The following is a 27629-nucleotide window of genomic DNA, read 5'->3' on the forward strand; positions in this document are numbered from 1 at the left end:
TACACTGCTTATAGAAAAGCCTCACTCAAGAGAAGCAGAAAGAAAAGTTGGGGGACTTCTGAGGTTGCTCATGTGCGAGAATCGAGCCGCCGTCGCTTCTAAGATTTCGGCTTTGTCCTTCAGATGTGTTGAGTCATCCCTCTTTTTTTTGGTGTTTCTTGTTTCCTCTGAAACTCTAGAGTTTCTGTGAAAAAGAAGCCGAAAAGCACAAGTGACACAGACGCCCATTCTCCCATCATCTGTTCGTCACTTTTACCAGAAGCCAGAGAGCGCGATCGGGCTTTTCACTCGAGCGGCAGGATCAGAGCAAAGTCAGTTATGTCGCTTGTTTTTGTTGAAGCGGCTGGTGTGAGTCATGAGTTGGACACACGTGCCGTCGCACAGGATGACTGTGTGTCTGAGGTGTATTTTTAGGAACCTGCAGTGGTGAGCTGACCCTGCTTATTTCACATCGGCTCGTATTAGTCACATAAGAAAGTCATTGATTGCACACACTCTAAAACGCTCCGAGTTATCTTTTTAACAGGAAGCCTCATGGTTTTTAAAAAGAACCAAAACCCTTCCCCAAAGCTCGATTTTTCTCCCTCACACATGTGTACACACGCCCCCTCAGGGAGGCCCACTTCCTGTGGTTGTGACGACAGTTTCCTCTCCCCTTAGTGCTCTCTTCCTCTTCTCTTTAAACGTCACTTACACACAAGTGCAACTGGTCTCTTTTGTATGATTCGTGTACCACTGTAACCCAAGTTGTCAGTCACAGGATGTCACAGGAAAATAAAAGGACCTCTTGTTTTCTTCCTTCCTTTCTTTTCTTTTTTTTTCCACCCCGGTTGCAATTTGTGCTTCTTTTTTCACCAAGAGATAAAAACGTAGTCTAACTGTCATCTCTCATCTCCTGAATGAGGTCAAGGCGGTTGTCAAGACCACCAAAATTAATGGAAAAAGTAGCGTCGAGGAGCCGGACAACAAACTGACAGGCTGACCACTGACAGCCAGAACGAGATAATGATTCGTTTGTGGTTGCTGCTAACCTGATGATTGTCCCTGTTGTTTTCTAAATGTTTAAATTGGAAGCAACTTCAAGCCAACACAGTTTAAATATGAAGACTTTGCCTCCACAGATGCTCCTTCTGCCTCTCTGTCACGGCTTCAACATCGAGCAGATGTGTGGGAGTACGCACGGAAGAAAGCAAATGTGAGCTTTACCTGAATTGTTAAACCCCCTTGCTCTGCATAGGCTTAAGTGAATGAGGGAGTGGGTTAAGGGTCAGCTCAGCACAGTGTTTTCTCAGTCCAGAGTTTGTGTGTTGTTTTCTGCAGAAACCGTTTGCTTTGCCATGTCCTCAGCTGAACTGCGCTGCCTTGTGTGCGCTGGCTGGAACATCGTCTTCTAATTCTGTGTGTGTGTAAAGAGGCAGACGTGATAAAGTTAGCCCACATCATCATCATCTTGGAACAGCATGCACTGACGTTAGTGCACACACAAACAAATAAATACAGTACATGTAGACACAGGGAGCCTGGCAACGGGGCGGGGGAGGACGGATGCAGGGGCTACGTGTGTGTGTGAGAGAGAGAGAAATGCATGGTGTTTCCTCCAGAACACGATCTCTATCTGGGACTGATTATGTAATGGCCAAGTGGAGTAAAGCTGCGGGAGGAAGGAACAAGAAGAGAGAGAAGACCATGCATGGCCTTGCCGCCATGCTTGATGGGAGACTGACTGCTGCCAGAGCTCTTTTCTAACTCGTTTTCTTTCAATTATCTGCCACTTCTCCCAGTTTTATCTGGTCATTTCTTATCAGAATGGCTCTGCAGTGAATTTACTCAGACAGTAAAATGCTCCCCAGCCGCCTGCTTTTACCTCGTCCTTGGTCATTGCTCATATTCCTGTTCCAGCGGCCTCGTGTGCTTTCCTCGGACAAACAAGTAAACAAGTAGACTCTAAAGTGTCACGCAGATGAATATTTTCGCAGTGGACGTCGTTATTGGCGTCTTTTTTTTTTCGTTTTTTCTCACAGCCTCACCGCGTTTGTCTGAGGCAGAGGCATAAAGGGATGACTGTGAATAAATGGCAGGCTGTGGCACAGAGACGGAGCTCGTGTAACGATTTAATTTAAACTGTTCCCCTCAGCGCTCATTGGCGGCGAAGCAGGCTTCCCCGTGCACAGCCACAAGCATGTGACTTTGGGCTGTGCCATGAAATTGCTTTGCTTGTCAGATCCCACAGAGAAACGTTTCATTAACTGTCTGACTTCCTGGGTGTGATGGTTGTCTGACGGCACAGAGTTGATCTGTTCCTGCTCGACCCCCGGGCTGCTGTTTCGGGAACTTTAACTAACTTTCCTACGATAACCAGGGTGTTGACAGGAACACCTTTGATGGTCGTGGGGCGGGGGGCAGGGGCGGTGGGGGGATTCCACTTCCACAAGATGTACTCTGGAGGGGATTTCTGATTGAACAATAAATTATGTCATGAGTGATAGTTTTATCAGCTGCGTATGACAGATGCAGGTGTTCTCAAAGTGCTTTCACTTCTTTTACCGTAGATACCGCAGTAGTTTTTGTTTGCTGTGGTTAGAGCGAAAATAAAATGGAAAGCAAGTAGCAATCACACCAACACCTGCAGTGCTTGAAGGTTTAAATTTAAACTTCTCAAAGTACTTCCTGTCTTTCTTTGAATTCTTCGGCAGCAGAACGTTACATTTGGGTGAAACGGTTACGGATTAATCAGTCTGAACATTTTCGTAGAATTTTCCTCATCGTTTCTCCTGAAGTTGCGGTTTTACTAGTTCGATCATTCTCGCGGCCACGAAACCCCCTACCGAACATCTCATCGGCACATCCTGCTTGTTTGTCTAAACATGCGCTCGCGCACCGATTACCCGAGCGTCACGCTTCTAAGGAAGCAGAAATGACATCACACGGTCAGAGAAATTCCCGCTGTTGTTACTTCTGCAGTGGTGCAGAAACGCCCCCGGTCACCTGACTGTAAGTGGTGTCCCGGAGGGGCGGAGTTTCAGGCCCAGCGGTTTGGGGTAAGCCGTCTTCCAGGCGTGCTGAGTCATCGGGGGTTCCCCCAAAAAATAACCTGTGTAATGCTCGCGCTCGCTGCTTCTCCTCTCCTACGCCATACTCTTACCCATAGGTGCTATAACCACATTTCATCGCTTTGGTATAATCTGATAGAACCGCGAGCTGCTCTTGAACAAGTTTCTACCGCCTGTGTGTACGATCTCATTACAGAGTACTGAGTTTCTAACACTATGCTGCTGAGTAGCAATGTGATAGCCAGGGTAGATGGCTGTTTGGTCACACACACACCCTCTATAAAAGCAGTAATTACAACCTGGCCACCGTGTCCCCATTTGCTCTCAAAAGAAGTCGCAGATGATCTCTAGCTGTATTTTTGTTTGTCTTTCTTCTAATTTAAACCTTTCTGCTTTCACCACAATGCAGTTTTACTACATTTTGCCAGTGCTGTGTTTTCCATGTGACGGTTGACTGAGTTTATGGGCTTTTGCTGTTAGAGTTAGACGGGCCTCTTACTTGCCAGCACGAGTGAATGAGCAAGAGTTCTTCACTCCCATTTTATCACTCTGCCATACATCACCTGAAGGGTGAGGATGATGCAGGTGGAGATGATGCACTGAAGCAAAAGAGAGCAGCGGTGGGGTAAAGAGCTTCTCAGTCGATGCTGAGAGAACCTCGACTCAGTCTCGTGCTTTGAGGCCGAGACGCTAACTCAGACTGTTGTTTACCCTGCTCGTGTTGTTGTTTTTCTCCCTGACAAGCTGACATTTTTCCCTTCTCTGTGTTTCAGGATTGAGGAGACCCCGGAAGAAATGATTGGCAGCTGAAGCTGAGACTTAACACAACTGTGAATCAATAAACTCGGTGCTACTCTAAAGGTGCGCACAGCGTGAGTGTTTGTATCACTTTCCTTTAAAGCACGTCGAGTGCAGTCCTGACAGTTAACGCCGGCCTATCTTCACATAGCAGCGGCGTCTGGCAGATCGTGATCCCTCGCCCCTTGAGGGTGGTGTTCATGTGTCAGTGAACAGCAACCCTCCTCGTGAGCTAAAAGTGTACAGTGTTTGAAGTATCCTCTGCTGGGCTTTATATAGAGCCCGTGATCCAGTGTTAGTGGGAGGAAGAAAAGGAAGGGAAGATGAACTGGTGGGAGGAAGAACTGCGTACGGCCAGAGCTAATTCTGGGAAAACTAGTGGAACAGTGCTATGCTGAGCAAGGCAAATGAATCATAACCCTTGTGTGCATGTCTGTCGCTCTCCCACTGATGAATTATGCAGCACATTTCAGATAAAACACCTCTGTACTTATGTTAGGCCCGAAATATCCACCTTAAATGTAATATTTACACATATGTCTTATATTATATTGAATATAATGATAAAGATGAATCTGGGTATTGTTCTCGAAAGATTAACCTTTTAATCTCGTGTTAAATGGATGACTGGTGGTTTTTAACTACTTCACATGTTACGCGTAGATATTTAGTTAGCCTAGTTTCTAACGGCGGCCGTGAACGTGCAGGTTTAAACCTCCCTCTCAGGTTTTGTCTCTGGTCTCTTTTGTTGTCAGTATTGAATCTCTGTTCTTTGAAACACGCACTTCTTCTTTTCATCCCGACACCTTCGGTCTTTTGTGCCGTGTGCGTCCGGTGTTTCTGAAAGCAGGGAGGGGGAGAGAGAGTTATCTCTCAGCTTCTTTCATGTGTTTTCCCCTCAACCATCTCCTTTGTGTCATTTGTGTGTTTGTGGGAAGGTGCGTGGGCGTTTTCATGGCACCGTTCCCACTCTGCACTCCACCTCCCTCCCTCCATCCCTTCCCTCTTCTCCTTAATCTATCCTTCCCATCCTGTTCAGACCGTCTGTTGCCGCTGCCCCCCCCTCTTCCTCTTCATCACGCCTGCCGTAATGAGATTAAACCTTAGTGTATCCACTGGGCGCACGCACACAACGCTGCAGTACACACACACAATCATCCACTTAAAAGAGAGCACACTATTCTCTCTCTCATGCACTAAAACAGCACAGGCCTGCCATCACTGTGCAGCTTGCACACTTGGACCGCTTCCACTTGCGTCGCGTCCAACATCACACAGTTGGCGTGAGACCAAAGCCTCTCACTCTTAGTCTTTCCCTCTGTCTCCGGCTATCAGGAGGCTCATGGTAAGGATTACAGTAACCCCAGGTCTGTCCTCAGAGGTGAGCTCCCTGCTGAGCCATCTGGGCTTCAGAAATAATCAGATTCCACACTGACTAGTTTACTGCTGCCTCCTACAGGCCGAGTTACGCATAGCAGCCGTCATCAGACAAGTTATAAATGTAACTTTCTTCAGGAAATGTTCTTGACAGAAGCAGAGGAGATGCTGGCAAGCTGTCCACTTCTCTCATTCACTTACTTCCAAACACACACACCAGCTTGTCCACACAATAAAATAAAAGACCTGACGGGTTTTTCTGTTTTTAAAGTCTCTGACTCCCCTCTCATAATGATCTCTTGGTCTTCTCTTTCTGCAGGCAGTTGGCTTTTAGGCTCCCGGTGCTGAAGATAGACCTCCACATATTCTCAGTGTTGGAGTGAGGCCCTCTCTGAGCTGCAGTGGAGGGCTTCACAGATACAGCTAGTCTGGTAAGTACTTTTGTTTATGCAGCAAGGAATTTGACGGATCTGTCACAAATCTGCCACGAGAACTAAAAACTATGAAGTTTATTTGTAAAATCTGCATCGTAAAGCACGGCAGCTGCTCTTCGTCCAAAGATGTTTTTCTGTTTTCTGTCTATGAGCGTATCTGTGTGTTAATTGTGTGACTGTACGACTAAACATGCAGGCTGGATGCATCACCCAATAGAGCAGTTTGGCGGGCGAGGCACACGGGATTCCTTCCCTCTGGACGAACTCAACCGGGGGCCATGGCCTCCCGTGGGCGGCCGCGCCTGGCAGCCACCTGCCAGGTATGTAGTCATGACAACACGACACCATATTTTTTGCAAAACTTTGGTTGCATTGATTCATCAGGTTAATCCTGCTGGTAGAGTTCAAGTTAAAGGCGATCAACAACTTTGTATCCCGTCTGTGCTCCTCATCAGGTGTTCGCCTACAATGAACCAACACCAGCTACTTCCCCATCTACCTCCTGGACCTATGGGTGGATTAAACCATCACAGCAAATATTTCAGTAATGGGTAAGTAATGGAACAAAGACATGGGTGGCACAGCTACTTTTAAAATGCAATAGATTTAGAGAAAGCTACAAGAGGAGTTAAAATTTCGATGTCATTCAAATGTTTTTAATCATTTGTGTGTTTTCTACTCCAGGCCGATGCGAGGAAGCGAGAAGCTCGACCTCCCACAGCCAATGTTACCGCCTCTGCAGAGGGAGCAGCAGAGACCTCCCCACCATCTTCATCCTCCACCTCATCACAGAGCGTGGGAAATTAGCCAGCTATATGATTCCCACCTTCCTCCTCGAGGACATCCGGTCATGCCCCTGCCCAATGACCTCTCGCTCCGTCTCCATAATGGAGGCTACGCGGGCGGCGGCGGGCCTCCACCTAACCCCCATTTTCCCTCCAGGGGGCCGAACCAAATGCTGAAAGTGAGAACAGTGTTGCAGTGTTATTCTACGTCAGCCTTTTGCACCGAGCTTAAATAATTCTCTGCTGATGAACAATAAATCACTCTAAACACTTTCTTTTGTTGGTTTTCTGTCTATTTTAGTTTGGGGGTCCTCAGGAGCAGAATGTTCCCCGGGGTCCACCTTTGCTGGGAGATGACATGTGGGCTCAGGTGCACCAGGTAGGAACTCTCTAATTGGTTAGGATCATATTTCATCATCGACAAAAACACCCAGCACTCCCTGTTCAGACCAATAAAACACCAATTCCACTCAAAGTCACTTTTGCCTCCCAGATTTTGCTCTGAATATTTTGATAAAGGGATTCTTTGACACTGCAGTCTTCATCTGCAGCAACTAAGATCTTTTTCCTTTTTCTGTGCACAGCAGAGGCCATACCCAGGAAAGATGCAAGGAGGTCAGCTGAAGCGACCAGGCCCTCCACTGGGTGAACACTCTGTTATCCAACACACGCCTTCACCATCGCTGCATACGCCCTCGCAGCCTGCAGCAGAGGAGTGTCCCAGCCCCAGCAAAAGAAAAAAGAGTTCAGATCAGGTATTGGACAGTCTCAAATATTAAAATCAGCCTCAGTGTCAATTTGTAACCTCGGTTCTTTTTTCCCCCTCCTCAGATCTTTGAGTCGTAAAATATTGTAACGTGCTTTCCCCTGTACAGGTATCTCACCCTGGGCTGCAACGTTTCTCTGGTGCCGGCCAATCGTTGCCGCAGCAGCAGTCGTCTGCTCAGCACCACCCTCCAAAGCCCGCCTTCTGGAACCCCATTCACAAGGACAGCAGTGTTCCCTGGCAGCCACAAACCTCAGAGCGCAAGAACCCACAATCACAGTTCCAGGTCTGAGCAGGAACAAAATCTCTGCGCTGTCTCCTTTTTTTGTTTTTAACCCATCTTGGTAAACGTGGTTTGGCCTGACCACTGCTTTATTTAAAGCAGTGGTCAGGCCCTTTGTATATTATTCTCATTGTCCTGTTTTTCTTTTTCTTCTTCTCTTGTTTTGTGGCTCAACAGGAAAACAACAAACAAGGTATGGGCAGCTATACCCAGAAGTCCTCTCCTGCATCTTTGGCCCCTTCCAACCTCTCTCCTTTACCCAACTCCCCTCCAGGAAGCTACAACCAGGGATGTGCTCCTAAGCTTCAGAAAGACAAGTTACAACCTCAGGCTGTAAACCATCGGTCCCCTCACTCCTCCTACCCTAGTCCCGGCTCCAAACCGGAGAGAGCTCCACCATGCCAAGCTAAAGAGACTCGTGGTCCTCAGATGCAGAGAGGCCCTCTCATTGGGGGCCAAGGTGGCAGCCAAGCTACCTCTCACACAGCATCAACTCCAACCAGGGCAGACAGAGATCATCACCGACATGCCCAGTCGTCACCAGCAAACGTTTCTGCGACTGGCAGCAACAACAGCAGCAGCAGTGTGCCTTACAGCCACTTCCAGCCTCATCCGGGGCTGGTCCACCAGGGTCCTCCTCCTCCACCGCCTCAAGCCAGCAGCACCTCAGTACCTCAGCAACAGCAAAGCGGTCCACATGAGGCCTGGAGATATCAGAGCACGCCCAGCAATCACTCCCTGGTGAGTTCAAGTTATATGCTGCAAGAATGAGTTCCTTTAATAAAGGGCAGCACAACGCAGGCACTTCAGCTGTTAACACAGTTGTTTTTTGATCACTATTATATTAAGTGACTGAAACATTCTTTGTCTTCAGGAGTCGGGCAGCTACAGGCCTCCAGGGCTGCTACCTCAGTGCCAGCAGAGCCACAATCAGGTCGTGGATAGTCGGCATCCAGGTTCCTCCCGGCATCAACATCACGTCAGCCCTCCCCTGCCACCTACTCGAACACCTGTCATCACAACCAACCCTCCTATGTCCCAGACCCCCTACTCTGTCAGCCGCCATAGCAACAGCAGCGGCTCTAATAGAGTTGCTATGGCTGCTTCCTCCGCAGTGCCCACATCTCCCCCTGCTGGCTGCTCTGTGAACAATGACAGTACTAGTAACCGCTGGCAAGGAGGAAGGGAGCCACAAACCCCTACCAGTGCCGTCACGAACTCCAAATCTCACAGGGATGCTCTGCAGCAGCCAGGCAATCATCGAGGCCCAGCTCCCACCGCAAACCAGTCTCACCAACACGGAGCTACCAAGTCCCAGCATATGAAGGGGAAGATGGCGTACTATGCTCAGGCTCAACTGGAAAAACCTCCATTTTCCTCCTCATCTTCTCTGTTCTCCTCAGGGCAAAACAGGGCAGGGGACAGTGTGATTACAAGCACAGTTTCAAGTCCGCTTTCCAACTCTCCAACTTACTGCCCAGTTTCTCGCTCCACCGTCAGCTCTGCGCCTCAACCACCCAGCCCAGCCCTCCCCTCCAAACAGATGTTCTCTCATCCGCGAACTCCAACCTCTGTCCCTCAGTCCATTGAAGAGGCTCTCGACAAACTCGATGCTGAGCTAGAGGGACACATGCAAGCTGAGGAAAGGAGGAAGCTAGAGAGAGAGGAGCAAGAAAGAAAAAGAAGAGAAGAAGAGAGAGAAAAGAGGGAATGGGAAATGAGACAAAAACAGGAAGAGGAGAGGAAGAGGCTAGAGCTGGAAAAGAAGGAAGAGGAGAGGAAAAGAGAGCTGGAGAAGCAGCAGGAGGAGAACAGGAGAAGAGAACAAGAGAGGCAGGAGAGAAAGAAAGAAGAGGAGAGACGGAGAATAGAAGTGGAGCGACTGGAGAAAGAGAGGAAGAAGAGAGAGTGGGAGAAGGAAAGGAAGAGGAGAGAGTGGGAGAAGCAAGAAGAGGAAAGGAAGAGGAGAGAGTGGGAGAAGCAAGAAGAGGAAAGGAAAAGAAGAGAGTGGGAGAAGCAAGAAGAGGAAAGGAAAAGGAGAGAGTGGGAGAAGCAAGAAGAGGAAAGGAAAAGGAGAGAGTGGGAGAAGCAGCAGGAGGAGGAGAAAAGGAGGAGGGAAGCAGAAAGGCACGAGCAGGAGAGAAAGAAAAGACAGCTGGAATGGGAGGAGGAAGAAAAGAAAAAACAAAAAGAGCTAGTGAGGAAAGAGGAGGAGAAAAAAAGGATGGAGAGAAACAGAGACGACAAACTGTGCGGCGCAAAAGGAAAAGAGCAGGCTGCTATCGAAAATCTAGAAAGGCTACTCTGTGAAAACACCTCCACGGTGCCCCCACCTCCTCCCCTCTCTTCTGTCACTGCATCTCCTTCAGGTCCATCTCCACCCAGTGCTCAGGCTTCTCCTCCATACCCCTGGCTAAGCCGTGGCGGTGTACTCCCCTGCCAATCAGGCCAGACACCCGCCGTTGCCGCTATTGCCGCTCACGTCGAAAGGCTGCGGCCTCCTCCTCTTACACCTCAGACAGACTATGCCAGAGAAAAGCAAAGGCAGAGGGAGATGTGGAGTAACAATGGCGGAATGACATTCAGTCCTTCTTCAACAAACAATACCTCAGGGATGAACCAGCCGGTGTACCCCAACAAGCCCCCGGCGATGCAAACTGCACCCAGCCAATCCAAAGACCCAGCCAGGGAGAGAGACAGCAGCCAACACTCTCTCCCCACGGTGGCACTAAGAGAGCCGCCGAAACTGTATCACGCCTTTTCTAGAGAAAACCTCCCACCTCTGTCCTCCACCTCCACCGGGGGAATCCTCAACAAGCAGCCGACCAAAGGTGGCTTGGAAATCGCTGACTCTGACAGTGCTCAGTTTGAGGAGGAGTCCTCTGAGTCCACGCTGCTTCCCGATGGTCTGGCTAACATCATGGCCATGCTGGACGAATCCATCAAAAAGGAAGAGGAGATGTATAACAGTGAAAAGAACGGGCCCACAGGTCTCATTGGCACCTTTTCTCCCAGTGCTGAGCCCAACAAGAACTATCTTTGCGCCCCAGACTTGGTTCCAGCGACCAAACATCAGCCCAGTCATGAAGACCGATCCAACGCCAGTCCTCCTGTGCTCAGCCGCCAAGGCTCTCTGGCATCACCCTGCAGCCGAACATCTTCTCTCAACGAGGACGACGAGGACTATCTTAAACCTTCTCCGAATAATCCTAAACAGCCCGTGGACATGCCAGTGGGAATAGGGAACACCAATTACCGTCACAGTGACTTGGCTAAACTTTATGGTCTCCCTGAACAGATTAAAAGTGACGCTGATGAGGACGAAGATGAAGAGGATTCCGAGGCCCCATCTTGTTCTCCGCCACCCCAAAGACCCCACCTTCATCAGACGGGTGTTAATAGCATGTTCAAGTCTCTAGCAACTGTCCTAGAGAGCCAGAAGTATGCCTACCGTGGCGGGCCTTTTGGGAGACCTCCTCCATCAGCTCTGGTTGGGGTCAAGTATTCCTCTTCGCTGTCACTGGGCCCGGATATCTGCTGCCAGCAGCAAAGCAGTTCTCCCACATCAGATTCAACAAACCCACCATTCAGTCCTGCTCTCCCACCCATGAAGTCCTCTCCTCGTTCTCTACTGGAAGATAAGAAGCTGAAATTGGAGGACTCGGATGTCTGGACAGATGAAGGGGACTCAGAGGAAAGCTTCACCTTTATTAAAAAGAAAAGCATTCCTACGATAAAGCCTATTAGGGTGATGAAGGAGGAGCAAGAGTTGACAACCATCTCGGAATCTTCTTTGGCAGAGTTGGGCAAGAGCTGTGAGGTCATGCTTAGCCGACAGTCGATCCATTACAAGAGCTCCTACAAAAAACATGACAGCCAAGGTCAAATGGGGAACAGACACAAACCCGAGAAAGTAAGGGAACACAGAGAGAAAGGCAGAAGCAGAGACAGACAGAGGGACAAAGAAAAGAAGAGAAAGCACGGTCATAGCAGCAGCAGAAAGCATGAAGATAGAAAAGAAAAGAAAAAGCATAGAGACAAGAAAGATTCTTCTTCATCCACCCATTCCAGTTCCAGCCACAAGCGGCACAAAGATGGCAAGAGCCATAAAGAGAAAGATCGCCGAATCCTAAGCGATCTCAATCTTCAGAGAAGGGAGGGCTCAGAGAAAACCTTTGGTCTCTATGAAACTGAAAAAAGGAAATGCAAGGAAGCATCCAGTACCAGCTCCACAAGCGAAGGCGAGCGTAGAGAATGGACGGGAGAAAGATCTTCTGAGCACAAAAAAGGCGAATCTGGGTCTTCGTTAGGTTCTACGGATTTAATGAAATTGAAGGCGTTGTCAGATGGGCCACCAAAAGAGCTCAAGATTCGGCTGATCAAAGTGGAGAGCGGTGACAGGGAGACGTTCATTGCCTCAGAGGTGGAGGAAAAAAGGATTCCGCTGAAGGACATCAGCATCAAGAACACTGCAAGTGAGATTATCCGATCCTGCAAGTAAGTGTATATTAAAAATTGATTTCATGTAATGTCTCACAAGTATTCAAATGAAGCTAAATTAACATGTTTCATGTTTGCATCTGTCAACCTTTGCCTTTTTTTCCTGTTGTAGGGCAGCCAGACTCAAAGGGAAGTTTAAAGAATCCTACCTACTGCCAGCCTTCTCTGTGAAGCCCATCATAAGCAAAGAGGAACCAATTCCCAGGGAGAAACTCAACCCTCCTACACCCAGCATCTATGTACGTCACTATGTTTCTAACGCAAACCTATTGAACACAAATTCTGTGGTGGCCAAAGACTTCACATGCGTTTTCCCAACATACAAAATTTCAGTGTTTTATCACTTAACTCTTTAAAGCCGGTCGGAGCGGGCACGCTCCGTTTTGTGTAGCTATTTTTAAATCCCGGTAGCTCTGCAACCACGTAAGCTAGCGCAATAATTTTTTTTGCATATGAAACCGGAGGAGTTGTACTTACATCTTATGCCATCAGCTTGTCCTCGGTCACAGTTTCCTTCCACATATAGCTTTGCAAAAACTGCATAAAAAGCACTTGCAGCAACAAAAACATAATATTCCAGAAACACGCTTTGCCGATCCGATCAGCTGTTCAGAACTCTTCCTACGTCCATCAGCGCGAACTATCGCATGTCCGCCATGACCTGCCCGAAACCGGAAGTGACGTCATTTTCGCGGAAATTTAGTTTTTTAACCATCAGGGCCTCATGAGCCTATACTGGTGTTTTTAAAAGTTATTTTTGACTTTATGACTTTCTGTGTCGTTTCTGGGATGCTTAGGACTCATATTGCACTGCTGGAAATAGTTTATTTTGATGCATATGCTGTTTTTTTGCAAATTTGCACTATAATATTTATTTACGTTTTTCCTGCAGTATATAAAAATTGGTGTATTTCAAAAATAAAACTATGAAGACACTTAAAATAAATTTCCTGTGGTGGGAAACTATTTTGTGCAACTTTTTTGTATTTACAGTTTTGAGGGATAAGCCTCTTAAATTTCTCTAACTAGAAATATATGTTAAAAAAACAAAAACGATTTTCAATTTTTTTGTAGTTTATTGCACTTTTTTGCAATTTATGTAATTACTATGCACTTAATTCATACATATTATTAAAATTTAGGCTGTAATGGTTGTATTGATGTATAGCAACTTGAAATGCTCCCAAAAATGGCTCCACAGCATGTAAAAATATAATATAAGCTCTGGCGGACTTGGTTCTATGGTAGGTCTTAAAGGGTTAAATATAAATTGTTTAAAACAACACAAAGAGATCTATAGGCAACACACCAACAATACTCACGCTACTGAGCGATACCTGTGATTTAATTATGCATAAAAAGAGATTTTGTAACGCGGTGATGTTCTTCTTTGCAGTTGGAAAGCAAGAGGGACGCCTTCTCCCCTGTCCTCCTGCAGTTCTGTACTGACGCCAAGAATCCTGTTACTGTCATCCGAGGACTAGCTGGATCTTTGCGACTCAGTAAGTTTACAGTGGCTTATGTGTAAACAAATATAATGAAACAACATGCAAGTAGACTTTATGAAGAAGAGAAACAGGATTTGGAAAACTCGTACCTAATTTTCCCATGACCTTTTCAGACCTTGGGCTCTTTTCAACAAAATCCCTGGTGGAAGCCAATGCAGATCAGATGGTGGAGGTGAGGACTCAAGTGCAGCAACCTGCCGACGAGAACTGGGACCCTAGTGGCACGGGCCAGACGTGGCCCTGCGAGAGCAGCCGCTCCCACACCACCATCGCCAAGTACGCCCAGTACCAGGCCTCCAGCTTCCAGGAGTCTCTCCAGGTATTTTTTGATTAGGGGTGGGTTTTTATAATCGATTTATCCATTAAAATCGATTCTGGCTTGGATAACGTAAAATCGATTCATTAAAATCCTGAATTGATTTTTTAATATAAATTTATTTTGCCCGAAATGCCAGAATCTCTGGTGAAATCTCACAAAATTTCAACAACCACCAAACAGCTAAGACAGTAAATGAGAGCAGGAACACGGATTCTGCACAAAGACGTAAACACACAGCGCGACCCGCGGATCAGAATCAGTTAGATGTCGCCTTTCTCACAGTCGGGGCTGAAAGCCGACAGCTCACTGATTCAGATTCTGATCTGTCAGCGGGTCCGCGCTTTGTGTTCACGCCCTTTTTGCACTGATTCTAAAGCTGTTAGTTTGATCTCTCCAAACTACGCTTCACATAAACATTGTCATGAATTCCCTCTGACTTTTACTGATTTGCTTCGACCACGATGCACAGCTCTCCCTCCCTTTCTCTCTCTCTCTCTCTCTCTGTACTTCAAGAACAGTTTCCCGTCTAAAGATCTTTTTTCTTCAATATTCGCTTGCTTGTTACGCACAAGTCTGCCATTATTTACAGCGCTGTCAGCCGCTGTTTTTTTTTCCCTTTTACATTCTTCCGAAAAGAAAACCTAATTTCTGCCGTTCAATACTGAACAAATTTAAACTTTTTAAAATGATGCAAAATGCAAAACGCTTAACCGTGTCTCTAATAAAACCGCTGTAACGTCAGAGGTAACGTTCATATGTTGATTAATGGTTTTCTTTGGTTTTTGATGTACTGCAGAATATTTTTTATAAAATCCAGGCCAGTAAAATCACCTTTATGTTTTTCTGTGTTTTATCTTCAGCTACTTTGACACAAAGGCCTCTGCTGTGATGCTTACACCTTTGATAAAGTCTTGCGTGTGTCAGCTTCTTTTTATAGATACAAAAATATGTAAATGTACTGATCTGAATTATAATATTTCTGACTGTCAAAATTTCCCAGCTTCAAATCAAATCGAATCGAATTAAATCGAATCGTGGATCGAATCGATTCAGGACCCTTGTGAATCGGAATTGAATCGATTCTAAAAATCAGTGACGATACCCAGCCCAGTGATATTTTTGATCCAGTGCTATTTACAGAAATTAAGATTGTTAGCTTTATATGGTAATCCTAAAGATTCAAATAGGTGGTGGAGCAAAAAATAAATCCATGTCAGTGTGGATATATGTTTTCTCTGTGACCATAACCAATATATGCTAATTACAGCCCTCGATATAATTGAATGTAAGCATAAAATATAACATTAATTAGTTCAAACTTCAGTTCCAATAACTGTGGAAGCATCTAAAAGAGATGCAACAGTGTTGAAACTAATTCTTTCATTTTGAGCAGAAGTTGAAGGAACTCATATTCTTTCTTTTTTTTTCCTGAACTGTTAAGAGCAGGTTTGAAACAACAGCTTGGAATATGATCCCAGAAAGGTTTAAGAATACAGCAAGAGTTAACTTGTCTGTCTTTGTTTGTCAGGAGGAGAAAGGCAGTGATGAAGAGGAGGATGAAGACGATGAGAAGAAGCCACCCAGCAGTTCTGAGACTCCCAACAAAGACAGCTCTAAAGAAACTTGCAAGTAAGTGAACTTTTCTATAAAACGTTTAACCCAGGCACATCAGGGTTTTGTCATTTGTACTAAAGCTTCAATATCTTCTTCAGTGGTGAGCAGAAACCAGTTGGGAAAATCATTAAATTTGGCACCAACATTGATCTCTCTGATCCCAAGAGGTGAGTAGCCTAAAACAACTCTTTGTGTGTTTGTGCAGCTAATAATTGCACATCACCTAAGAGGACGGCATTAAAATATTTTGTCTCTCTGCTCAGGTGGAAGCCTCAGCTTCAGGAGCTGCAGAAGCTTCCAGCATTTATGCGCGTGTCATCCAGCGGGAACATGCTGACCCATGTCGGACACACCATCTTAGGCATGAACAGCGTCCAGCTCTACATGAAGGTCCCAGGGAGCCGAACACCAGGTAAAGGAAACTATAGGCAACGCGGGTTACCATCTAAATGAAGGTGTGTTGGAGCTTCAATCGCTATTAGCAAAAACATACAATGTTGCGTGTGCTTATTTGACAGGTCACCAGGAGAACAACAACTTTTGTTCAGTGAACATCAATATTGGCCCCGGAGACTGCGAGTGGTTCTGTGTCCATGACAACTACTGGCAGGCCATCAGTGACTTCTGTGAGAAGTGAGTAGCTGCAGAGTAACAGTGGATGTGCAGGAGTGTTGTGGTGAGGCTGGTTTACAACAGTTGGACACCTTCTACATGTCTGCCTTTAATGTTCTCAGGCACGGAGTGGACTACCTGACAGGGTCCTGGTGGCCAGTACTGGAGGACCTCTACAACGCCAACATCCCAGTCTACCGCTTCATCCAGCGGCCTGGAGACTTGGTGTGGATAAATGCTGGTACTGTTCACTGGGTTCAGGCTGTGGGCTGGTGCAACAATATCGCCTGGAATGTTGGACCCTTGAATGGTAAGAAGGGCACCATCTAGTGGCCAAATGCATATTCATTCAACTTTATTTTTTAAGGTAGCATTTCTTGTATTTTTCAATATTGTTTCATGTATATTTACAGGCTACCAGTATCAGCTGGCGCTCGAGAGGTTCGAGTGGAACGAAGTGAAGAAGGTGAAGTCCATTGTCCCCATGATTCATGTGTCCTGGAACGTGGCCCGCACTCTGAAGATCACTGACCCAGACACCTACAAGATGATCAAGTGAGTACAGCTGGTTTTTATCACTTACACACCAGAGTTTAGGCACTTGGTAGGTAAATCCACAGCAGCACAAACTAAAAATCTGTTTTAGTGAAAGCAGAAAATATTGCAATGATTTTAAAGTGGCGATCCACAGAAAAACTGCCCGTGAATATTGATATTGATTGCAAATGTGTGTCTCTGCCTTCCTGTCAGACACTGCCTGATGCAGTCCATGAAGCACATCCAGATCCTGCGTGACCAGCTGGTGGCTGAAGGCAAAAAGATTTCCTATCAGAGTCGAGTCAAAGACGAGCCTGCCTACTACTGCAACGAGTGCGATGTGAGTAACCGAATACAGAGTTCTCTTTTCTGCTAACACAAACTTAAACAGACTTTCGTTGCTTTGTGGCTTCGGTAGTTATCTTCATCATCTACAGAGCTTTTTTAGGGGTGTTAGAGCGAGTTTGTTGGGGCACATAGAACGGCGACTGAGTCTACTGTCTCATCTTTACCATAAGCTTACAAGCTAGGAAAAATAAGACTTTTTAGTATCGTCAAACTCTGAAGCTGTAGATTTGAAAGATGGCTCCTGAAGTTTCTACCAGAAGACTCATCAAAGTTCGACCCCTCTGCTGTTCTTTCCTGCCGCAGGTGGAGGTGTTCAATTTGTTGTTTGTGACGAGTGAGAACAACAGCAGGAAGTCGTACGTGGTTCACTGCGAGGACTGTGCACGACACCGCAACCCGAGCCTGACCAACGTAGTTGTGCTGGAGCAGTACCGCATAGAGGAGCTCATGAACGTATACGATTCCTTCACCCTGGTGAGACTTGACTTTTTAGTGCGTAATCGCAGTTCTTTCATGAAATAACTCGATCAAAGACTTATATATCTATTTTTAATCTTTGTTTCTATGTCTCGTCTTTCCAGGCCTCCTCCTCCCGATGACAGAGCTCCCCACGTACATCTCCTCAGCCATAAACCAAAACTCCTGCGAGGCAGGACAAAGACAGTTTCACTTTGGTTTTCAACTTACCCATTCATTATTATTTAGCATGATTCTTGCGACTACTGCTACTACTTGCCGAATAGCCAGTTGAATACGTTTACTCCTTACTTGTTTACAAAGAGAAAAAAAAAAACCAAGCCGCCAATAAGATACCAGTTTACTCTCAGATGGTGCTTTCGACGAGAACCCCTGGACTCTGGTGGTTAACGGGGGCAGTTGGTGCTGTCATTGAACAAACTGTGGAGGGTAGCTGATGGTTTCAACGGCGTGTTTCTGTCAGTACCGGAAAGAACTCTTCTCTTCTCTTGAATATTGAAATTTGTACATGCTGTTTTGAAATTTCTCGTGGGGTGCTGTCTTTTTAAAAAATAATTTATTGTTGTTTTGTTTTTTTTCTAAACTAGATCCGCCTAGATATATACCACATTGGCCTTGTATTTAGAAAAGAGAAAATGGAAAAATACTAATAATAGAGTTATGAACATTTTTCTAAAAGCATTAAGAATTTAAAAATTGTTTGGAATGCTTCAAAAGATACGGGTTATAGCAACTTTGGTTGTTTTTTGAGGGGGGTTGGGGGAGGGGCTCTTGTGTTTTTTTTTAAACTTTACTTTTTTAAAAAGTTTGAATGTGTTGTAAATTTTGTTTTGATGAGTTCTAGCTTTCGTTTTCTCTGGAGATTAATATTCAGTTGTCACAGGTTGTCAGGTCTTGTTCATTTCTTCACTCTGTGTATGACCTCGCTCTTTAAAAAAAAAGAAACAGTCATTGTCCTCTGGTGTGTGTTTTGTTTGTTCCAATATGCAGACTTCGTATTTCCTGAACTTTTTTTTATTTCTTTTGGCATTGTACATTTAATTTAAAATGTTTCCTCTATTTATTGGATATTGGCGTTCTCCCTTTTCTGATAGGGTTGTACAATTTTGCTATGTTTTATTCCCTTTGTTTTATGGTGACTGTTTGCTCTGTAAGAACTAAAACACGGAGGCTGTGTCCGACGGAGTGGAGGCTACTGTTTCTCTGGTGCTCGCCTCTCGCCTCCTGTCTTTTCTCTCATGATATATATTAAATTATATCTTTATCTTTAATATAACACCACCTTTCCTGTAGACAATAGGCACACTGCTCACGTAGAGAAGATGACTAATGGAATGCTGTGTTTGTACGCTTATTAAAAAAGGAACAGAATGACTTTTTTTCCAAAGTGTTTTTGAGAAATGGTAATTTTTTTTAATATGTAGGGGGCTTTTAGATGAGATTTTAATGATTTTATGATATCTGTTGAATATGCTAACGGGATAGATGGTGCTAAATGTTCTCTCTGAACAATTTTTCTTTTTTTTTTGTCTTCTTAAAATGAGAATTCTATTTTTCCTGTTGCAATATTATCTTACACTTTCCTTCTCTTTGTGGTCATTCGTTTATAACTGCACTGTTTAGAGAATCCACACAGACATACTTGCAGACATACACACCAAACTGAGCCAGACATGTCTTAAACACTTGTGAATTTGTGACATTACTATGACTATTAATAAACGCTTTTTGATAAATTCAGACTGAGCACAATTTGTCTGAATTTGTTCACTTGTCATCTGACACCGCCGTCTTTCCTACACGCTCGAGACTTGATGTAGAAGTGGAGAATGGTCAAAGGATGAATGCGTGCCATTACAAGAAAGTTTGCTGTGTCTCACAGCACCATCTAAAGAGCATGAAGGAGACTCCAGGAGGCAGTTACTCTAGCAGAGCTGGACGGGGCTATAGAAGGTCTTTAACGCATCAGCAGAACTGGTATCTGCTCCTTTGTGCAAGGAGGAACAGCATGAGCACTGCAAAGAAGTACATAATAACGCCAACAGGCCACTGGTGTAAATGTCTATGACCAAACAACCAAAAACAGACTTCATGAGAGTGGCCTGAGGCTCTGACAAATATGTAAGACTGCGTTCTTCCATTTGTGCAACATCTCTAAAGTTAGAAATATCCTGTCTCAGAGTGACGCTGAAAAACTAGTTCATGCATTTATTACTTCCAGGCTGGACTACTGCAATTCATTATTATCAGGATGTCCTAAAAACTCGCTGAAAAGCCTTCAGCTAATCCAAAATGCTGCAGCAAGAGTCCTGACAGGGACTAGAAAGAGAGAGCATATTTCTCCTGTTTTGGCTTCCCTTCATTGGCTTCCTGTTAAATCCAGAATTGAATTCAAAATCTTGCTCCTCACATACAAGGTCTTAAATAATCAGGCCCCATCTTATCTTAATGACCTTGTAGTACCATATCACCCTATTAGAGCACTTCGCTCCCGCTCTGCAGGCCTACTTGTTGTTCTTAGAGTATTTAAAAGTAGAATGGGAGGGAGAGCCTTCAGTTTTCAGGCCCCTCTTCTGTGGAACCAGCTTCCAGTTTGGATTCGGGGGACAGACACTATCTCTACTTTTAAGATTAGGCTTCAAACTTTCCTTTTTGCTAAAGCATATAGTTAGGGCTGGACCAGGTGACCCTGAATCCTCCCTTAGTTATGCTGCAATAGACGTAGGCTGCCGGGGGATTCAATTCAATTCAATTCAATTCAATTTTATTTATATAGCGCCAAATCACAACAAATGTCACCTCAAGGCGCTTCATAGATACAGAGAAAAGCCCAACAATCATATGACCCCCTATGAGCAAGCACTTTGGCGACAGTGGGAAGGAAAAACTCCCTTTTAACAGGAAGAAACCTCCGGCAGAACCAGGCTCAGGGAGGGGCGGGGCCATCTGCTGCGACCGGTTGGGGTGAGAGAAGGAAGACAGGATAAAAGACATGCTGTGGAAGAGAGACAGAGATTAATAACAGATATGATTCCCATGATGCATTGAGTTTTTCCTTTCCAGTCACCTTTCTCATTCACTATGTATTAACAGACCTCTCTGCATTGAATCATATCTGTTATTAATCTCTGTCTCTCTTCCACAGCATGTCTTTATCCTGTCTTCCTTCTCTCACCCCAACCGGTCGCAGCAGATGGCCCCGCCCCTCCCTGAGCCTGGTTCTGCCGGAGGTTTCTTCCTGTTAAAAGGGAGTTTTTCCTTCCCACTGTCGCCAAAGTGCTTGCTCATAGGGGGTCATATGATTGTTGGGTTTTTCACTGTATCTATAAAGCGCCTTGAGGCGACTTTTGTTGTGATTTGGCGCTATATAAATAAAATTGAATTGAATTAGTGGGGCCCGTGCTCACTGTCACATTGAGCCCACAGTTTAGTATATTCCAGAGAATACCAGAATTGGCAGGTCCACCACTGGAGCTCTGTGTATTTCAGAGATGAGAGCATTTTTACCATGAGCACATGTGACAGACGTGAAAGGGTCTGGGGAACCCGTGGGAAACATTATGCTGCCTGTAACATCGTTCAGCATGACCAGTTGTGTGGTGGGTGAGTGATGATCTGGAGAGGCATGTCACAGACCTTTACAGGCTGGGCAACGGAGGCAACAGCTCCCTGACTGCCATTAAGTATCAGGATGACAACCTTGGAGAAATTGGTCAGACCCTATGCTGGTGCAGTGGGTCCTGGGTTCCTCCTAGTGCACGACAATATCATGTGACAAGAGCATGCAGGCAGTTCCTGGAGGATCTATTACATTCAAACTACTGAGTATTATTTTGAGTTGCTGTGATGAAATTTCTGCAAAATGAACTGACCTGACAGAGATTGTTGGGTGTCTTTAAATTCAGCCTTCTGTAGCTTGATCATTTACATTTCAGTTCAATTCAATGCAATTCAGTTTTATTTATACAGCAACAAGTCACATCAACAGACGCCTCAAGGCGCTTTATATTGTAAGGTAGACCCTACAATAACACATACATGGACAAAAAATCATATGACCCCCTATGAGCAAGCACTTTGGTGACAGTGGGAAGGAAAAACTCCCTTTTAACAGGAAGAAACCTCCAACAGAATCAGGCTCAGGGAGGGGCGGGGCCATCTGCTGCAATGGTTGGGGTGAGAGAAGGAAGACAGGATAAAAGACATGACAAGCCATTTCCATCAAACTATGGCTGTATCCCAATTCAGGGTCTGCAGCCTTAAAGGCCGCATTTTAAGGCCGATTACGTCACGGCGACGCGACAAAGGCTGTCCCAATTCGAAGGCTGCTCGAAATGCAGCCCTCAAATGCGTCCTTCATTTCCCTGAATGGATGTGGCGGTGTAGACTTCGTGGCCCAACATATCCCAGAATGCATAGCGCGGCGGTGGGTGTGGATAATTTTGCAGAAAAAAAAACGGCAGAAGAGGGGCGCCGGAAGAGTAAACTTTAAGTAAGTACTGAATATTATGTCACTTATTAATGTGCAAATGTTTAATAACGAAGAACATTAAAACATTACTGTTGGCCACATGTCGGCAAAGTTATGTGACATTAGTGACGTTTGTACTAACTTGGTTTTAAAGCCTTTACTTTAAAATATACACCGTTCAACAGTTGACCTTAATCTTACAGAGAATGTGATGATTTTATGGATATTTAAAGTAAGCACTGAGACAAATATAGTAATGACAACATATTAAAAGAACAATATTTGTCTCTTATATATAACAGAGTGTCAAAGATACTTGTCTTTGAGTGAAGATTTAAGGTGAAAGGAAATATAAATAAATGCAGCTTGAATCTTCACTGAAGCTCAGTATTTGAAACAGAGTTCATTCACTGCTGTAATAACTAATACTGATTGAAATAATAACTTTAATATTGGCCATATTATAGTTACATTACCAAAGTGAGATGACTTTAGTCTCATGAACAACATTAGCTAATTGTTATTTACTAGCTAATCTTAAATGACTGTTCAGTACAGAAGTGAAGCCCAATAATCATGATTTCACAGTCCCGTGGTCTCAGCCTCAGATACTTATTAAATCAAAGCTCATGTAGAAACAAAAAAACAAATGAACAAAATATGTTCTCCTTCATTTCTGTCAAACAAAGCTGTATGAAACGTTTCCATCTGTTAGTATCATGGTTGCTAGGCAACCTGGTCAGCGCGACGGAGGCTAGACCGTCCCATCCAGTGTTGCCAACTCCTCAGTAAGGAAAATTGCTATTGGCGGTCCTAAAAGTCGCTAGAAGTCGCTAAATGACTCATCACCTAATTTGCATAATTGGTCATGCTAATGTAATTGTAACCTACGTTGTTGGAGAGAGAAATAACATCGTGGAAGAGACATAAAGTGAGTAAAAAACGTCCTAAATGCATTTAGAGTTTAGTTAGAACTACAAATTAAATTTATTTTAGCAATTATTGTTTTTTAATGTCACAATTCCAACCCTGCTCCTTTACCCGGGCTTGGACCGGCAAAAGTGACAAAATAGGCACTCTGGTGGAGTTACTTTGTGTGTGTGTGTTTATAAGTAGTTTTAAACCTTGTGATCCACAAAACAGCATAAGAGTAAAAGAAGAACTGACTGCGTTACAGCACCTGCTGCTTGTTGAGAGTAAAAGCGATATGCGCTTTCACGTCTCTTTTTAGACGTGAAAGCTTTTTTTTAGGGGGTCTGAAAACTCGCTAAATATAGCGACAAAGTCGCTAAGTTGGCAACACTGGTCCCATCTCACAAGCCTCGCACTTCCGGCCTTAGCGGTCTTTGAGTACGCGGCCCTTGTGGACCGTTAAGGCTGCAGATCCTGAATTGGGATACAGCCTATGTGATATCACTGTCGCCAACTCAGAAGGTCCTATGTTTGGTTCCTGCTTTCCGAAACCTGACACCTAACTCATTATTCGGTCCATATCAGAACAGATATTCAGCATGATTTTTTTTTCACCCCACTGAGATCTCAATTGTTTTCCAAGTCTTCCTTTAATTGTTTTTGAACTGTAATTTATTTACTTATTTATTTCACTCTAAGCACCACTTGTTGTTAATTCTTATAATAATCAAGTGCTCGAATGCAAATGTTTCTCAATAATACCACTGAAGGAAGCTGCGCAGTGAAGTTAAAGCAGCACAAACTTGGGAATGTGTTGGTGATGCATTAAAGTATATCTTATAGATCCTAATTAGTCGGTTCTACACTGCTGGACCTGCAGCTAACACAGTTTGGAAAATTGGGCCACTGTCATGATACTCATCATGTATCGCCAGGCTTTTAGGTTTGCTACTTTGTATCAACACTGGTCAAAAAAATCCACTGAAACATATTTATTACCTCAAAATAAAAAAATTAAAATATATATTACCTTTTCTATATTTGATTTGAAACACAGAGCTCTCTGTGACACAATTTGCCGAAAAATCAATCGCCACATAAATCCTGTCAAAGCCTTCATTAATGTGAGCGCACACATGGAGGAGCAAGACACACGTTTTTGTGTTAGCTGTGTCCAGCTTGTTTCAAAGTATTCATTAGCTGCACCTCTGAATACAACAGCTTTAACCTCTCTGATGATCCGTCTGCGCTAACCATCTTCTTGCGCCTCTCTTCTTATTTATAGCACACATTCAGCCACCTCGCCGCTCTAAAACATGTCACAACCCTCCTTCAAACCATTTAAAAACAGTCATATCCTTTGGCTGTGACATATGTTTGGCGCAGCTTTGTTATTCGCGGCCTCACCTCGGGCTTGCTATTGTTAGACAAGCGTGTGAAAAAATACGGCTAGAGTAATCTAAAAGTTTCCAGTTGGACATCAGAATCCAGGATAAACTAAGGAAGGAGATTGCACAAGCAGAAAAACCTAAGAGATAGCAGAGCAGGAAACAGCACAAAGCAATAACAGACCTGCCAGACTTTCCTCGCAGATTATACGACAACAAGTCACACAGAGAACGCATTAAAGTTTGCTTTAGATTACTCTTTGTTTATACCACCACAGCCACCAATGAGCGCTAGTGCAAAAAGGTAGTATGTCAATGCTTCAAGTAACTTCTAGTCAGACAAATCCTGGTAAGACACACGGTTTGTAAGACACATAAGCTACGTGGTTTATAAGAATCTATCTGTTCAGATGGTGATTTATTCTGGTCAAAGTCACACCTCAAGTTTAGCATGATGAGCAGCAGTAGCAGCAGTCCGATAATAAACAGATATAAGATGTTGCAAGAAATATGAAGAATGGGAGATTACACTGATAGGAAGCAGTGAGGTAAGACGGCAACATCCCAAGAGACCCACAAAGGCTGTAATCAGTGAAATGCTAAAGATCAGAGCATAAGCAAAATAATTAGTGTTGTCTGATCCTGATTTTCCAGCCCTTTTCCTCTGCTTTGAGCTTGCACTGTTTATTTACTTAAAGCCCTTCTTTGGCTTCTTTATTATCCCCAGTTACCCAATAAATCTGAAGACATCAATGGGACAGCTATACGTGGTATGTAGAACTAGAGGTGACCTTCCTGCTTAATGTAGCATAAACGTATAAGCCTTTATGCTACAGTAGAAATGTCACTACTTCAGATCTTGGTTGTTTTTTGCATGATCTCGACATTACAGATGAAATGGTTACTTCACAGCCTTTGCTCTCATGCTCAGTAAGAGCAGCGTAAACAAACATCAAAGTTTGATCGTCCTGATTACACCGCTTGGCAGTGATTGCATAGCTGAAGTATTTTTTTCTTGGCTGAGACGAGAGCGTTGGCTCTCTTATCGCCACCTGACTGCAGCGGGGTGGACAGATAGACAGACGGAGGTGGTCTTCCTGTGTGTTTTCAAGCAGGATTTCCTTCAGCCTGTCCTCCTGCTGGCCCCATGGCCTCTAGCTTAACCCGAGGACATGGTGACCTGCCAACGTTCTGTTACTGCGCACGGGAGGTTTTTTTTTTAGCATTTAGAAAAAACATTTGTCATAATATAAATGTGTAATTTTACACATGGAAACATAGTAGTTCCTTTTTAATAATCTTTAGTTATTATTTGTGTTATCTAAGGACAAAAGATATACATGTGACTTCAAACTGATTACACAAAAAAACCCACGAACCATCTATATTTATATTAAATCTATTAGTGCTTAAATTCTTTAATTTTACACTTTATCAGGTACCTGGCTGATTTGAACCCAACAGCACAGACATTGATCAGGTCTTCAAAGCTGCAGACAGCTTTGTCGAGCCCTGACAACAGGATGTGTTAAGAGCAACAACGTGACGCAGTATTTAAAGACAATGTCTTTTAAGCGGACGGCGCAGGTCAAATCAGTGTTTCCCCTACTTAAAAATCTTTTTAGCTAATCTAAAACTCATTTCTATAAAGACTTGAGCATTTGTTTTTATTTCACAGAGAAAAACTGAACTATGTTGTAACACTGCACCATGTAAAATGTAACGGAGCAGTGTAGTCAGTATATTTAAGGGGCATGAACAGGGGCATGAACTACGCAACAAAAAACATGTATTAAACATTACTGCACTAAAAACGACACATGTGTTTTCATATCTTTGTGGGGACATCTAATTGACTCGCTAGCTGCTTACCCTAACCATCAACAACCCTCAGCCTAAACCTAACCATAACCCAATTGTATCCCTGACACTAAAACCACATTTTGAGTCTCAAAAATGCCTTCAAACTTTCCGGGACCGAGAGTTTGGTCCCCATAAGGGCTGTTGGTCCCCACAAGTGTAGTAAACTTCCAATTTTTGATCCCCACAAAGACATATAAACACAGACACACACACACACACGGTCAAGCTAAATCTAGATGTATAAAATTTGCTTCAGCTCTCACTAAACTTAGTGATTCTCTGTGCATGTAGCACAAAGAGGGGCGCTATTGTGGACTCAAACCAACCTTTCATGCGTGCACGGCACTGCCACACACTGGTGTCACAGACTACCTCACAACGTAACCAAAAACTCCTTTTAAAAGGATTCAAAGTCAGCATTTCAGCACAAACGCCTCACACCAACTGTGGAGGGGTGATGATGGGGGCTTGTTTTGCATCCACAGGACCTGGGCATCTTACAGTCACTGAGTCAACCATGAACTCCTCTGTATATAAAGTATTCTAGAGTAAATGTGAGACCATCTGTCTGACAGTTAAAGCTTGGCCCAGACCTGCAGCAGCCACGTCAAAGTCAACCTGACTGAAATACTGCGTTGACACCTTAAGAGAGCTGTGTATATCAGATGGCATCATCTGCCTCTTATTAACTCTGAGTTTATCATCCTGTACGTTTAAATCACCGGTTAACATTTTATAAAGCAGTTTTTGGACTCTGCAATACAAATAAACACGATAAAAAGAATGTGCTCAGCTCCGTGGTACCTCCACCTTTAAGACAAACCAAGTCTGCCTCTACTGCCCTTCCCCCCCCCTTTTTTCTGCTTTCCTGCACCTCAACTTATCAGGTCAGCCGCCTCATTCTGACCCCTAACACACAACACCCAGCCCCCATTGCAACAGGGAGAGGGTGAAGGGGTGTAGCATGTCCTGGATAAGAGAGGTGGAATGTGTGCAGTGAGAGGAGTTGCTGGAGAAAAGCAGGGGAGGGGGGTTGATAAGTTTGATGGGTGGAGAGAAAGTGGGATGGATGCAGGGAGTGCAGGAGGAGGGGAGATACTGCACTCTGGACTCAATCAGATGGAGGGTAAAAAGAGGAGGGCAGAGACAGAAGTTTGACATACCGAAGACAAAGACCACAGCAACTGGAAGCTTCAGTTATTTCCACCATCATCTCTGCACCGCTTCGTCCACAGCAACAATTTGATCGGTGGATTGGAGAAGACGACAGAAGATTTAAGACGCAATCTTTTCCACTGACATCTCAGGATAGCTGACGGAAACCAATTTATCACCTGAAGAGATAAGTCTTCAGAGGGGAACCTCCAAGAAGATCTCAAAGCCTGTTTTAAGTTCACTCTGGAGAACTGGAAAAGAACAGTTGAAGGAATAAAAGCAGAACGAAAGAGCTTCATTAAAGTGTGCAGGGAGTGCACGAGTGTGGCTGACAGACTGGTCACAAGTCTTCTGCAGAAGAAGTGAGAAAAGCAGCAAAAATCTGGAGGAGGAACAGCAAGAGGTCCACCGGGCCCCACAGCACAACGTGAG

The 27629-nt window shown here is 44.5% G+C and overlaps 1 protein-coding gene across 2 annotated transcripts; it reads left to right on the plus strand.

The window, feature by feature from the left end:
- The first annotated feature begins 1121 nt into the window (after positions 1-1121).
- kdm6ba (lysine (K)-specific demethylase 6B, a) lies at positions 1122-19150 on the plus strand. 2 transcript variants are annotated; one of them, XM_085138938.1, is made up of 22 exons: positions 1122-3911; positions 5545-5656; positions 5856-5979; positions 6115-6210; positions 6344-6623; positions 6746-6823; positions 7029-7199; positions 7320-7496; positions 7671-8234; positions 8368-11990; positions 12106-12232; positions 13390-13495; positions 13615-13820; positions 15349-15449; positions 15533-15601; positions 15698-15846; positions 15953-16067; positions 16169-16356; positions 16460-16601; positions 16797-16923; positions 17235-17405; positions 17513-19150. In XM_085138938.1, the coding sequence occupies exons 3-22, from the start codon at positions 5861-5863 to the stop codon at positions 17528-17530; spliced, it is 6627 nt and encodes a 2208-aa protein (XP_084995064.1). In that variant the 5' UTR covers positions 1122-3911; positions 5545-5656; positions 5856-5860; the 3' UTR covers positions 17531-19150. The 2 variants fall into 2 exon arrangements, with proteins under 2 accessions (XP_084995064.1, XP_084995075.1); XM_085138949.1 differs by having other exon boundaries at positions 7032-7199.
- Positions 19151-27629: the final 8479 nt, after the last annotated feature.

This window comes from Neolamprologus multifasciatus, chromosome 3 (assembly GCF_963576455.1).
Source record: "Neolamprologus multifasciatus chromosome 3, fNeoMul1.2, whole genome shotgun sequence".
NCBI lineage: Eukaryota > Metazoa > Chordata > Actinopteri > Cichliformes > Cichlidae > Neolamprologus > Neolamprologus multifasciatus.

What these genes read in the sequence shown, in the direction of transcription:
- kdm6ba (XM_085138938.1), top strand. Translation starts at nt 5,861, where the DNA reads ATGCATCACCCAATAGAGCAGTTTGGCGGGCGAGGCACACGGGATTCC. An exon ending in ACCCACAATCACAGTTCCAG is followed by an intron (nt 7,497 to 7,670) that starts GTCTGAGCAGGA and finishes GTGGCTCAACAG; the next exon opens with GAAAACAACAAACAAGGTAT. An exon ending in GATCTCTCTGATCCCAAGAG is followed by an intron (nt 15,602 to 15,697) that starts GTGAGTAGCCTA and finishes CTCTCTGCTCAG; the next exon opens with GTGGAAGCCTCAGCTTCAGG.